Source organism: Rhinolophus sinicus, chromosome 3 (assembly GCF_057876585.1).
Source record: "Rhinolophus sinicus isolate RSI-liver-muscle chromosome 3, RSI-T2T, whole genome shotgun sequence".
NCBI lineage: Eukaryota > Metazoa > Chordata > Mammalia > Chiroptera > Rhinolophidae > Rhinolophus > Rhinolophus sinicus.
In genome coordinates, this window is record NC_142503.1 from 169,455,165 (window position 1) to 169,469,285 (window position 14,121).

At 37.1% G+C, this 14,121-nt stretch overlaps 1 protein-coding gene across 1 annotated transcript in view; it reads right to left on the reverse strand.

Moving 5' to 3' along the window:
• Positions 1 to 14,121, reverse strand: part of KCNH5 (potassium voltage-gated channel subfamily H member 5) — a 280,910-nt gene that overhangs the window by 64,039 nt on the left and 202,750 nt on the right. Inside the window, exon 10 of the mRNA XM_019733674.3 lies at positions 11,512 to 11,708. Coding sequence (XP_019589233.1) covers positions 11,512 to 11,708 — 197 coding nt within the window. The remainder of the gene's footprint in view (positions 1 to 11,511; positions 11,709 to 14,121) is intronic.

The following is a 14,121-nucleotide window of genomic DNA, read 5'->3' on the forward strand; positions in this document are numbered from 1 at the left end:
ATTTAGTAGATTGACTTGATTTGATTCCTTTGGGGAAAGATCACTTGATTGGAATGTCCAAATCTATGAAATGTACCTCCTAGCTGGGGGTGGGGGGGTGGGAAGGGAAGGGGGAACATTCCAGGAAGGCAGATGCAATTTTGGTCATAATAGTCAATTATTAAAAATTCAATCTAACCACAGAACAGTCTCTATTTTCTTACTTGCAAAATGTACATAATGCTTTAAAATGCCTTCAATCTATATAAATTGATATGTTTACTAAAACATTTATTTCACTTTTTGGCAATGCTCTGAATTCACAGTAATACTGAATTTAGTGTAAACGTCTTTTTTAAAATTTTTATTAAATGTATTGGGGTGACATTAGTTAGTGAAATTATATAGATTTCAAGTGTATATTTGTATAACAAATCATCTATATATTGTATCGTGTATTCACCACCCAGAGTCAGTGTAAACATCTTGAAACCCTTCCTTTGAATAACCAAATGTTTCTCAAAATATGTCCCAATTGTAAAGTGTTACAAAGCTACTCCTCAGAAGCAGCATGGAAGCCTTCTAAATACATGTCTGTTGAGCTGTAGATTTTCTCAGGTACCGCAGAGGACAGAAAAAGCTGAGTCAGTGGATTCAGCTCAAAAGTGAAGGGAAGAATTCCCTACAATGACAAACTAGATGATCAAATTTAGATGTCTTGGGTGTTGGGGAGGGAGGAACCCTCACAAAAGAATTTTGCCTAAAATATATAGTAAAATACAGGTCCATAAACAAATCATATATATATATATATATATATATATATATATATATATATATATATATATGTAATTTTTTTAAACCACAGATAATATCCACTGACTTCTTCTTCCAGAAGAGAGAAGTAAAAAGAGACATAAGAAGTTAGTATGTTAAAAAGTTACATGCATTCCAAATTCAAATCAACACCAAAAGGCATTAGGGAACAAAATACTATATACATTTCAGTCTTAATAGAAATCCTTGTTTTTTAAATCAAAGGGAGTATTTCCTTTAAATGAAGCTGGTGTGATGTAGTACCATGTTTTCAGTGGCCCTTTGTCGAACAGTAATTGTTGAGAAGGAAGAAATGGTAGATGCATTGGAAATCAACAGTCTGGCATCCAGCTATGATGCCCCTAGAACGACACAACTGTAAGGCAGGGTTCAGCCCTAAAATAAAAACAAATCTAAAGCATTTCACTTGAAAGTGGATTGTTGGATACTTTGAAGATTCCCAGGAAAAATACCTTATAAAACGTCTACCTTCTTATGTTAGATAAATACTCTTCTGTTTACTAAAAGCTTATTCATTTCCTTTTTGTTTACTACAAAAATAGTTATTTTCTTGCAATCAGAATAAACTCTAGTTTTGAAAAGAGGAGCCCACAAACAATAGGCAGTATAATTTACTGTCCAGTATATTGGTAAATTATTCAATCCACTCCCCACTCTGAAACGGGAAATGCTGTCCTTAAATAACTGCTTTGGAGGCATTATTGAAGAGTGAGAAATCTCTGAACCTATGTCCTTGTAACTAAATGTGGAAAAGTTGCTCTTCTGTCTGGAAGCAGACCAACAGAGAGATTTAAATAGAAGCAGCTTAAGGGTGCAAAAGACTGCATAATTAGGTGTCTGCTTCATCTAAATGCACACGGCAAACTCCTGGAATTGCTGAAAGTCAGCCTCTTTCTACCACCATCAGTGGAAAGAGAGCCAGCTCAGAGTCGGGAAACCGAGGTCGGAACCTCAGAGCAGCTATCAGCTAGCAGTGGGGCCTTGAGTAAGTCACCTCATCTCTCTTAGTTCACTCCCTACAGTGTTGATTTGAAGCTCAAATGAGAGAATGCCTGTGTTATGTAAACTGCCGGGCAGTAAGCTAAATCAGTTTGGAAGTAGCTGAGTGTGGAGGTTTGACTCATCTACAAACCATAACACGTAAGCAGAGCTATTGCCTGCAGGGCCAGTAGTTCACAGTGAATTTGCTATCCTGGGAAACAATTGAGGTAATGAGAGTTGTAACTACTCTCTGCTCAGATTCAAGTGTGGTGTGCAGATTCTTCCAAGGAAACTGCAAGAAAAAAAGTTTGCTCTTCAAAAATCCTTTAGAATGAGAATAAGGTACTATTTTGGTAATCACAGCCCCTGGCATCCGGGATCTTAATTCACTCAACGGTGATGTCAAAATTGCTGTACTATTCAGAAAGCACTTGATAAGCTGCTGCCTTGTGGCACAGTCTGCAGGTTAGGAACTGCAGCTGGAAGTTCACTCTAATTGTGATTTAACACTAATAAGTAATGGTCATTTTCATAATCCTATTTCATAAGGCTCTTTGCCAAAGTTGTCAAGGGTATCATTTGTTTTTTCTGGAGGACAGTGATTATTCTAGTCAGTGATGATAAAAACTGTGCTGAGCAGTATGTCTGATTCATGTTTCATTCATTCAATGATGTATTCATTCAATTATATAGCAAGCACTAGTCTGGTTATTGGCAATAAAGGGATTACAGAAACTACTTACTTTACAGAGCTTACTGTTTAGCTGAACAAACAAAAACGTAAATAGTACCACAATCAGTGTTATGAGAGAAGTAAGCATAGATATTATGAAATACTTCAGAGTTTTATGGAGACCATGATATCTTTTGTTCCAAGTGTGAAGTGTTTTAGTGATGTCTTTTTAATGGGATACAAAGAATTATGGGTTTGTGGAATGAGTGCGCTCCCATATTTGGTTTAACTGATACATTAGTGTGGGCAGGAGGGGGAAGGAAAGAAAGTAGTGAAGTTGGAGCGCCTATTATCACACTCCTAAACCATTTCTTCGAAGATGCCAGGATTGACTGCTGAAATACATTCAGTCTGCAATACATGTACACCAAACAGGTACTCTAGGCCTGTTTGATAGCCAATTCTAGAATGTTTTCTATCCACAAAAGGTGATTGCTATAGAGGTGGGAAAAAGACATTCTGTGCCTCTGGTGTCACCATGATAAGAACGGTTACTGAGTTTGGAGCCTGTTTTAATGCAAGAGTGGGCCTAAGACACTATGTCTTACTACTGAAACATTAAAATACAGGATTGGTGCTGTGCTTATCCAAAAAATTGCCAGCTGGCTTCAACTGCTTTCTACTTAAAAACAGTACCATCTGTAAGAAAGGATTCTGGCTTTACGGGGTAAGAAGGATTCTACAAGTACCTCTATGGTCTGCTTTTCCCATTTACAATTTGTGTGCATCATTCTTGAGGAAAATTCTTTTAAGTTTAAACAGGAATATTTTCTTAAATCACTGCAGGAGTGCAAGAATGCTTTGCTTGTATTGATACTCACGAGTTGCCCAGAAGTTCCAAAAATGAATACTGAATGCTAAGGCTGCTACACATCCCCAATAATGCAGACGCATTTCAACTGTTTTGATTTTAGAATATTTCTTAGAGTTATTCTTCACATTTAATTTAAAAGCAAACAAATAAATGGAATTGTTATTGGCTGAATGTTTTTGTCCTTCCCCCTCCCCAAATCTGTATGCCGAAGCCCTAAATTCCACTGTGGCTGTATTTGGAAATGGGGCCTCTAAAGAAGCAATTAAGGTTAAATGAGGTCATCAGGGTGGAGGGACTCATCCAATAGGATTGGTGTCCTTATAAGAAGACACCCATGCTCATGCACAGAGGAAAGGCCAGGTGAGCGACGTGGGAAGGCAACCATCGGCAACCCAAAGAGAGCATTCTCACCAGACATCAACCCTGCCGGCACCTTGATCTTGGACTTCCACCCTCCAGACTGTGAGAAAATAAATTTCTGTTTAATCACCCAGCCTGTGCTATTTTTTTATGGCAGTCCTAGGAGATTAATACAAGGGTTAAATGAATATTGTTGAAGGATCCCAGATTAGCCTGCGTTTGATCTAAGGAGCATAGAAATGTTCAGTAAAAAGAAGTATAAACCAGAAGAAGTACGGGTCTCTGAGGCAACAATGGAGGCATTTCTTTGAGATGACAACTAAAGGACAAGTGTCAGTTTGGCATCACTTTTGATCAATGTCCAATGGGCTCCACTCCATGGCAATAGTCATGTACTAGAAACATTTTCTTTGTTGTACTAGAAATATTTTCTCTGGAGCCATTTGGCTTAGAAATTTTAATTACACCAGCAACAAATTCAACAGAACCATAGAACGAAAAGATGCAACAATTCTCTGGCCATGACCACTCTTAATCAGGAACCACAAGATAGGTTTATACTCACTAATATAATGGATCTAGTTTTTAAAAGGGAAGTCCAGTTTATTACACAATTTTAGCACATACTGACATTGGTCAATCTTAGTAATTTTTATAATTCAAATTTCAGTTATCAATCTTTTTATTTGAGCTTTTGAAATTGGCCATATCATAATCTTAGTTCTCATTCCTAACAAAGAATTGTTCGTAATACCAGTTCATTCTATGCCTGTTTCCTGTTGTCACCCAGGTCTCAGATTTTCTTAATGCTGTATGGAAATATCTGTTATTCTTTTCTTTCTTTCTTCCCTTTTATTATCAACTAGCATCTTTAGTACTCAAAATTGCCACATTTGGTGGTAAATTTGTCAATATTTTTTTCATAACTTTTAATGTAACAGTGCTAACCTCTTAAAAATAACAAAATAAAAAGATGAAAAAAAGTTTTGTTTAATATGAGAAATTTTGTTTTTATATATGAGTATGCTTATACTAAGTGGTGAAGCAGTATAGATTTTAAAAGCATTGGAAAATAGCAGAGTGTATCAGAACACAGTACTATCAGTAAGGCAAAATTTTACCATATTCAGTAACACTGCTTGACAATACTGCAATGTAATACTGCTGTGGCCACACCACATACATTGGCTCATGCTGAGACTGAGAGTCCTGTTCAGGATTCTGAACACAACATATAGCTTAGTGTTTTGGCTCCATTGTTAGTTTTATTCTAAATCATGGTGTGAAAAACATTAGACTCAATCTATGAATCACATGCAAACTTATGCCACACACCTTCCTTCTTCCATATTAAAAATGATCACAGTCAAGTATTGCATTTTACTCATCAAATTCAACACAAGGCTCCTCTACAGGTTAAACAGTAGCAATACAACCAGCATGTGATTCAAAAGACTTGAATTCCAATCCCACCTCTGCCACTAATTAGCTAAACGAACTTAAGCAAATCATGTTACTCCCTGGGTCTCAGTTTTCTCATCTTTAAAGAAAATAAGCTGGACTAGACAAGCTACAAGATGTTTCCTTGCTCTAGAATATTTCTCTGTTTGAAATGAAATTCTAACTCCTGTGTCATCATCACCTCTTGGAATATCTCCCTGTCTTCTCCCCTGGGATGAATTAGATTTATCTCCTCTATGCCCGCTCTGTGCCCTGAGGGTAGCCCTTTCATAGCACATATCTGATTCCATTATGCTTTAATCATCTGACTCTCCCTGGACCACAGGCTGCTGGAGAGCAGGGGCTTGGCCTCTTACCTCCATTCCGCCATAGCTAACGTAGTATGCGCATGATGGATACATGTTGAATATACAGAGGATGCCAAAAAAATATATACACATTTTAAGAATGAAAACAAAACTGTATTAAAATGGTAATAGTCAATATATACTGATAACAAAAGATGAATACAAGTCATGTGTATACATATTTCAGGTAGCCCCAGTATACTGAGCCAGATAATACTTTCTGTGCCACACTCTATCGAAATGTCTCATCAGAAGAAGGACAGAAAATAACAAATAAAACTCCTCACTCACACTATTTAAGCAGTCAATCTGGAGGAAAATATGTTCTTGCTATTTTTAAAGTAAAGGAAATATTCAGAAATAATTAAAAATCCCAGCCATACGTAATGTTGTTATAAGTGCTAATGTTGCATTTATTGTAGCTTTCAAGGAAATGGGATTCTCTGGATAGCCTCTTGGACAAATATACCCATCAAGTTTAAAATACTTCATTCTTTTATTCTCATAAAACATAATGTCTGTAGGTTTCTGCAGACATTATGGAAAAAAGGGTTACAGTTAAATTACCAAGATATCTGCAGATTTGAGGACCTCAGTGAATATATTTCCTATCAACCTTTATAAATGGTACATTGGTCGTCCTTAAGACCACCCCCAGGTTGGATGATTCGCTAGGAGGCTCACAGGATGTTACCATGTGGTCACGGCTTTGACCTACAGTACTACAGCATGAAGATACAAAGCAAACTTAGAAAGGGAAAGGCTACATGGGCAAAGTCCAGGGGAAGTTAAAGGTACAAGTCTCCAAAGGTCCTTTCCCTAGTTCCTCCAGCCCCAAGTTGTGACAACACTTGTAAAATGCTGCCACCAGGGATGGTCACTAGGGATTCAGTGCCTCGTATTTTTATTGGTGGTTGGTCACATAGGTATCCTGTGCCTGGCACATACCAAAATTCCAGACTTCTGGAAGGAAAGTAAATGTTTAGCATAAACCACCTTGTTTGAAAAAATAGTGTAGCCACACTGAGCCACACTTATCCATTAGAGTGGTGGGAAACCCTCTTGAAATTCAAGTTCCCAGAGGCCAGCCAAGGACCCACTTGATAAGCAGGTCTTTCAAAATACAGCAGTCAGGCTTGTTGTGTTGACTCTTTACACAAATGGTAAACATTATTGTATAATAACTAAGCAGAATGACCAGAAATTAACAATTACATTTAAAGTCTGATTAGAATCCTTTCAAATTTAGATTATCACCTGTGCTGGTGTGCTTCTTGCCTTCACAGACCCATACCTGAGAACTGGTCCTTGAGTTAATAGACACCAGTTTGTCATTTTAGGAAATGGTGCCTTAAATTGGCTAAGTAAGTACATACACAAACAAAGTCAGCAAGAGTCAACCTTCCTCTCTTGCTCTCCCAAGACTTTTTTGAATATGTTTAAACTGATCTGAAACTATGAAACTGTGTACTTATTATTGAAAAAAAAATACACCAACCAGGTCTTTTCATCAACTTAGTTCAGTTTCTGATTTTCATACAAAGAATCTTAGTCTCCAGCAGTCATACAAGGAATCTTAATAAAGCTTGTGGAATAGGCCTCATTTCAGAAGAGTTATTTTAAATGAACAAAACAATATACATACTACTGCAAAGGAAACACATTATATTGAAATCTAGTTATCAAAATTTTAAAAAATTAATTCACAAGGTAAGTTATCTATGTGCATTGTTGTTAATGTAATAACATCACCTAGCAGCAGGTCTAATAACTACCATAATTACTAGGTAGTGATGAGTGTAAACAATGTTCCACGATATCTTCAATAAATACAATGTCGTAGGAAAATACCTATTGATTTCTTTTGTTACTAATAATACCGTAGTTTGTAACCAACCTTCATAATGGAAGGAAAAGCTAAATTTCACTTAGAAATTAGAAGAAAAAAAGATGTAATAATTTTTTTCATCCAAATTTACAGCTCCCAGGTAAAAACTTCAGGGTTCTAGTATCATGAGATCAGGGGTTCATTAAATCGTTTCATTCAGTTAACAAACTGTTGGACCAAGAGCAAGCAGACTTGTTTTGTTTGACCATCTTTTTAAAAATCAAGCAAATGAGTTACTAAACCAATGTGATTTCACATAAAAATTCATACTTCTGGATTCTCGGGGCAGGGAGGGGGGGATATGCAGACCAAGCAATACCGGGTTGATATTCCAGGAAGATAACGTGCAACAGACCAAGTATCAGCTGCCCCTTTTACACCCGTAATCTCTCCAGTCTTCACAGCTACATAAGCCTTGTCTCACTCATGTGTGCTATCTACCTTGCTCCTCTAGCCACCTCTTTTTATTGTTTTGTTTGGTTTTTGGTGTTTGTGCAGCCACCTCTTACATATGGTATTTTCCACTTAGTTATAACACTTTGGCTGGGTGAAAGTAGTAGAGATTTGTTTTCTAATAAAGGTAGAGAATTTTATTTGCATTATCATCCCCATCTAACTTCCAGTCCTCTATTTTCGGCAGTTTACACACTAAGGCCAATGGGAAGGTGCCTGTTTTTGTAAATAACGTTTTACTGAAGCACAGCTATGCACATTTATTTACATACTATCTTTGGCTGTTGCTAGGGAATGAATTTCCCCCCCCAATCCCCAAAAAATAAATCCATATGTTGAATCCCTAACCCACAGTGGGATGATATTTGAAGAAAGGGTTTTGAGAAGGTAAATAGGTTTAGATGAGATCATGAGGGTAGAGTCCTCATGAGATTAGTGCCCTCATAAGAAGACATACCAGAGAGATTGCTTTCTTTCCCTCCCTTGCTCTCTCCCTTTCTCTCCTTGCCACAAGAACACATGAAGAAGGCAGGCAGACATCTGCAAGCCAGAAAGAGAAGAGCCCTTATTGGAGAACCGAATCAGCCAGCACTTTGATCTTGGACTTCTCAGGCTCCAGAACTGTGAGAAATAAATTCCTGTTACTTAAGCCACCCAAGTCAGTCCGCGGTGTTTTGTAAAGGCACCTTGAGCTAAGACAGCTGCTTTCATACTACAGCGGCAAAGCTGAGCAGTTGAGACAGAGACTATATGATTCTCAAATCCTAAAATATCTACTTTCTGGGTCTTAACAGAAGAGTTTCCCAACCCCTGCTCTAGTTGTTGCATGAAATTACCAGTTACAGTATTATTTTATACAGAGGGGCTTAAGGATGGTTAGTGGGAGTTATATTTGCATAACAAAAATCTTATTTTTCCTTGGAAGCAAGCAGCTAAAGCACTAGACACCCCTCTCCACTTAGCCACCCTATCTGCTCATGTGGCCAGAGCTGGAATCTATAATGGTTGAAAATCTGAGTGCCAAATGGTTATGATGGCTGTGAGATATCAGTAACATACTAAGTTATACGATTCACAACAAATGTTCATTGCAAGATTGCTTATAGTAATAGCAATAAGACCAAAATTTTTTTTAATTAATAGCTTATTTGGGAATGAAGTTAAAGTGATTGATTAAATGAGAAACTCTGTAAGTTGTTGAGTGTGCCTGTGGGATAGTGTTGCGGGGAAAAAAATGTCAGCTACTTTGACAAGCCAAAGGAACAGGTATAGTCTAAAGAATATGAGTTTTAGAATCAGACAGAGATGGATTCAAATCCAGGTCCCGGCCTATAATTTATTCAGCAACTAGCTTTCCCGTTCTCAGAACTTCAACTTCCTCATCAATGAAACAGAAATTATACTACCTTGTCTGGGGGTTGTTGACAGTTAACAGATTAGTTATTATATGTAAAATATGTTGAAGTGTATAGCTATAAAATAGGCTCTCAAAATGGTAGCTATTCTCATGAATCATTGGAGGATATGTTCTCAGTTTCCCTTTTTGATGAGTACATTTTTCTGAAAATAAAGTGGCACTGACTGAGAATACACCTGTCCCCACATTTTTTCAAGTTATTGAGACCATCTATCAATTGCAGAAAGGCTGAAATTATTTTTTTTTAAACTGACACAGGTTATAATAGGGAACAGGTTATAAAGGGAAGAAGCCATCTGCTATAACTCAGGCACCAGCCCTGCAGAGGCAGATGCGCCGTTTCCAGATCCCCTTAAAAAATCTACACGTGTTTCCTGTCTCTAGCTTCTCTTCCTATCAGAAGTAGCCATGCTGGTATGTGCACTCAGCTCTTATAACCAGGGTGTGTGTGTGTGTGTGTGTGTGTGTGTGTGTGTGTGTGTGTGTGTGTGATGTATGTGGGTATGTGTGTATGTGTGATGTGTACATGCTCAGATGTATGAAAGAGAAAGAGTCAACAGAGTTTAGTGCTGAACTCATTTTGAAAAACTGAAATTTATTTTCTACTGGTGACTTAATTATCGCTCCTTGAGACCTTGAGTTACAAATATATCAGTTGCTGATTTGACATAATCTTTCCGGGCCTGAGTTTGCTTGTGTGGTTTGAAGGGAAAATAACTGCTCTTTTTTCCACAGGAATATTATAAACATCAGAAGAGATTCTGTGTAAACAACATGCTTTGAGGAGGACAGTGACAAATAAGATCTGTCCTGAGGACTGAAACAACAACGGATAGGGGTTTCAGTAATCTTGCGGTATGCAGAGAGATTACAAGACTGGCAAAATTTAGATTGGAGAAAACTTAAGAATAAGAGTTTCAAATATCTAACAGCCTGCATTGTAGCAGAAGAATTTTTCATTGGAGAAGGTAGAGCATAAACCAAATGATACATCTACTTAATACTAAAAGGGACTCAGATTCCTAAAGAATAAGCGAGAAAGTTCCATATTTTGTTCATATTTGGCACCCCTCTTCCACATTAGTAACAAACTTAACTTTCAATTATTTTTACAAATACATATTTCACATAATATTCACACTTGACTATAAGGTCCTTGACATAAAGACAAAAGACAACTGTATTTAGTCTTTGTGCTCTCAACAGCTCTTTACATTTTGTCTTGCAGGTTGTGGATACTCAATACCTATTTGTTAACAAAGAACATAAACTGAAAATGCTATTCAAAAATAGAACAAACATATTGTGACACAGCTAGTATGAATATGACTCCTGCAGTCTTATCCTCTTCTAGAACCCTGGGTAGGAAATTACATTGATTTGCTTATGTTCATTTCTCTATTGCTACAGTAGAGATGTTAATCTATCTCTTGGCTTGGATTTTTTCCTCCATGTTAACTACAAGGAATGCTTGTTATTTCAAAATACTTCACCACAGTAGACAGGCAATCATTTCACATGAAACTCCTTCAGTGCAGTTATCCAAATGTGCATTTCATTCTTGGCAATAAAAGAACCCTAGCCAATGTCCAGTGACCTATAAATCAGAGGTAGAAGACTTCTTCATGCAAATTAAATTTGTGTCACATCATCAATAAAAAGAAAATGGCAATGAAGATTATATTTGCAGCATTGGTGCAAAGTAAAGGATTCCTATACCTATTTGTATACTATGTTGGCATGGCTAATTATTTTTTGAGATAGTGTGCTTGAGAAAAATTAATGGGGAATAAGCTTTATGAATTGATTATTAAATGCGAAGAAGGGTTTAAAGTGAGTCAGGAATATAAAATAGGCAACCAGTTTGATTAAACTTACCAGCATTAAAAAAAAAATCCACATACTAGAGAAAGAGACACTAATATTACTTTTATGACAGACAGTATTATAATCCTCAAGAAATAGCTAATTATATGATAGTACAGGTTGTTTCTCCTCAAGTCTGTTTTTCATTTTTCATCTTAAATTGTAATGATTCAAGTATCTATTCATGTACACAGAGGCTTTTCCCCCTTTAAATGGTAAACACAATATAAAGAAAGGAAAAGAAAATTATGTCACTTTACATTGCTAGGAATATACTCCTATAAAATGAAATAACGTTTCCACTCCCCCGCCAATGGAGCATGACATATTAACCCTCTGGATACTATTAAGGAGAAGTGGATCCAAACAACATACCCGTTTCCTTAGATTGCAAGTAAGGGTGAGATTCCTGGAGAATGAGTTTGCAAAAGCTGTATAAAAATCCAGGACTTTGAGCAAGGCCTCTCGCTTGATGATGTGGAGGTCACAGTATGTCAGTGCCCGGACATTGGCACATGCATGAGCAAGGGTGGTTTCCTTCCAGAAGATGTCTCCAAATACATCACCTTTCCCTGGAAAATAGTAGAACATATGTATTCAAGTTATCTATACTAGTTCCTATCCTAATCACTATTTTGATTCAATTTCACATATGGTATTGATCTTTTAGTATAATTTAGAGCCTGAGTGTATAACCCCATCTGTGTACAAATAACAATGCACTACACTTTTATAGAATATGTAAAGTAACATCACCCTGAATTCAGTTCTTGATGGAAATCTGGAGTGGTATAAATACGTGAAATCAGACGGAGAAGCCAAAAACCTTTTTAACAAACAGTTTCATTATCTTCTGCCACCTTAACTTTTCCCATTCAGACTAGAAGGAGCAAAGGTGACTTAGTTTCATCCTTTCTTATGCTCCTTCTGGTAGAGATGACAGTAAAAGGCAATATACAAAGATCTACCGTTACAGCCTTTATAAATCTGGAAACGATTCAGCATGTATTAAACATACATTATTCAGCAACTAAGCCTTGCGCTCCAGGCAGGCGGAAACTCACCATGACTTATTCTTCCAGGATGCCTTTGCCTCCCCACCAACCAAACCTTATGCAAGTCCTCTGGGCCCAGCCCCAGGGCTCCCCATCCACAATTACAGAGCCTAAGAAGCTGAGGTGGGTAAAACATGGAGACCCAGATTTGTTTGTTATGCCATAAACACTTCCATAACGAGTGCTATACTGTAATCAAATGTGGATGTCTTTTTAAAATTCTAAAAATCACACAGAAATCTACTATTCACTTCACAGTACATTCCAACTGGTGACCTCAACTCAACAGTTCACCATCCCAAAGCAAGAGTACTTTAAAAAGGGGGAGATGAGAAAGCGTCAGAGATTAAGTGCCCAAAGGTTTCCTGTTGAAGCAGTTCCATAAAACCCCCTGGATTCTGAAGTGTCCTCAACTTCATTCTTTTGTCCTTCTGTGAGAAAGGGAAAGTTTTAAAGTAGAAAAGAGGATATGTCAGGTGGGAAAATCTCCCCATAGGCACTCTGCGAAAGACTTATTCTCCCTGCACTCTCACCACAGAGATGAGCAAATATCTGCTCGCACCATGAAAATTATAGTCAGAACTGACAGGGAAATAAGGGGGAAGAACTGTCTTATAACACTTCAGGCCAGCCAGTCTGCCAGAGAAAAGATAACATGTAACCAGAAAAGTGTGTGTGTGTGTGTGTGTGTGCGCGCGCGCAAGAGAGAGAGAGAGAGAGAGAGACAGAGAGAGAGACAGAGACAGAGACAGAGACAGAGAGACAGAGAGAAAGAGAGACGGAGAGAGGGAGAGAGACAGAGAGACAGAGAGACAGAGAGACAGAGACAGACAGACAGAGAGAGAGAGGGAGAGAGAGAGACAGAGAGAGACAGACAGACAGAGAGAAAGAGAGACGGAGAGAGAGACAGAGAGAGACAGAGAGACAGAGAGACAGAGAGAGAGAGAGAGAGAGAGAGAGAGAAAGGTCAAGTAAGAGTGATTACAAGATTATAGATTCTTTGCCCACACAAGCAGTTTGGAAATCCTTAGAGAACCACAAGACACTCTTGAGATACAAAAAGAAAACATGCATATTATTGAGGAGGTGATTAAAACCACCATGTAATCAAATGCTCAGCATAAAATAAACAATGGATATTTAATTAATCTTGAACAATCTCATTTGTTTCTGGACCCTCAAAAAATATTTTTGGTTAGTAACACTGACAAATGACTCAACTAACTGTCTGACAGTCATGTATTTGTCCAAGGAAAAATAATTAGAGACCTGGGACCCAAATAAGGTGTCTAAGGTTGTGGAGCATCATAATAACCTAAGGGAGACCTTAGCTATAGAAATTTAAAAGATAAACCCTACCTCTACTTAGAAATTTCAAAAATCTGTAATGGCATTCTCTTTAAATTAGTAATTCCAACTATAGGTATTTACTCTAATTACATTACCAGAAGTACCAAATTTACTCATAAAAATGTTCACGGAAATAATATTTATAATATTCAAAAAAGGCAGCAACAAGACAAACATGAATTAATAAATAAATTATGGAATATTATGCAGCTACTAAATATCACAAATTAAAATAAAGCAACATATTTCATATGTAAAATAATAAAAGTAGGATGTTAAATTGTACATATAATATGATCTCATTTTACGCACCTTATCCCCCTGCCAGAAACACACACACGTACACACAAAGCTAATGCATTAAAATAGTAGGTTCTCTCTGCATTATGGGATAATGGGTGGATTTTATTTTGTTTTATAATTTACTTACATTATTTTTCAAACAAAAGAGATCAACAAATGTTGTATTATCAGAATCCCTGGAGCTATGAAAATAACAGGGCTTTTAAAGGGCTATTTTGTTCTATCTCTTGTTTCTTTTCCTCTATTTTCATTGTTATCCTTTTAATACTGTTTTTCC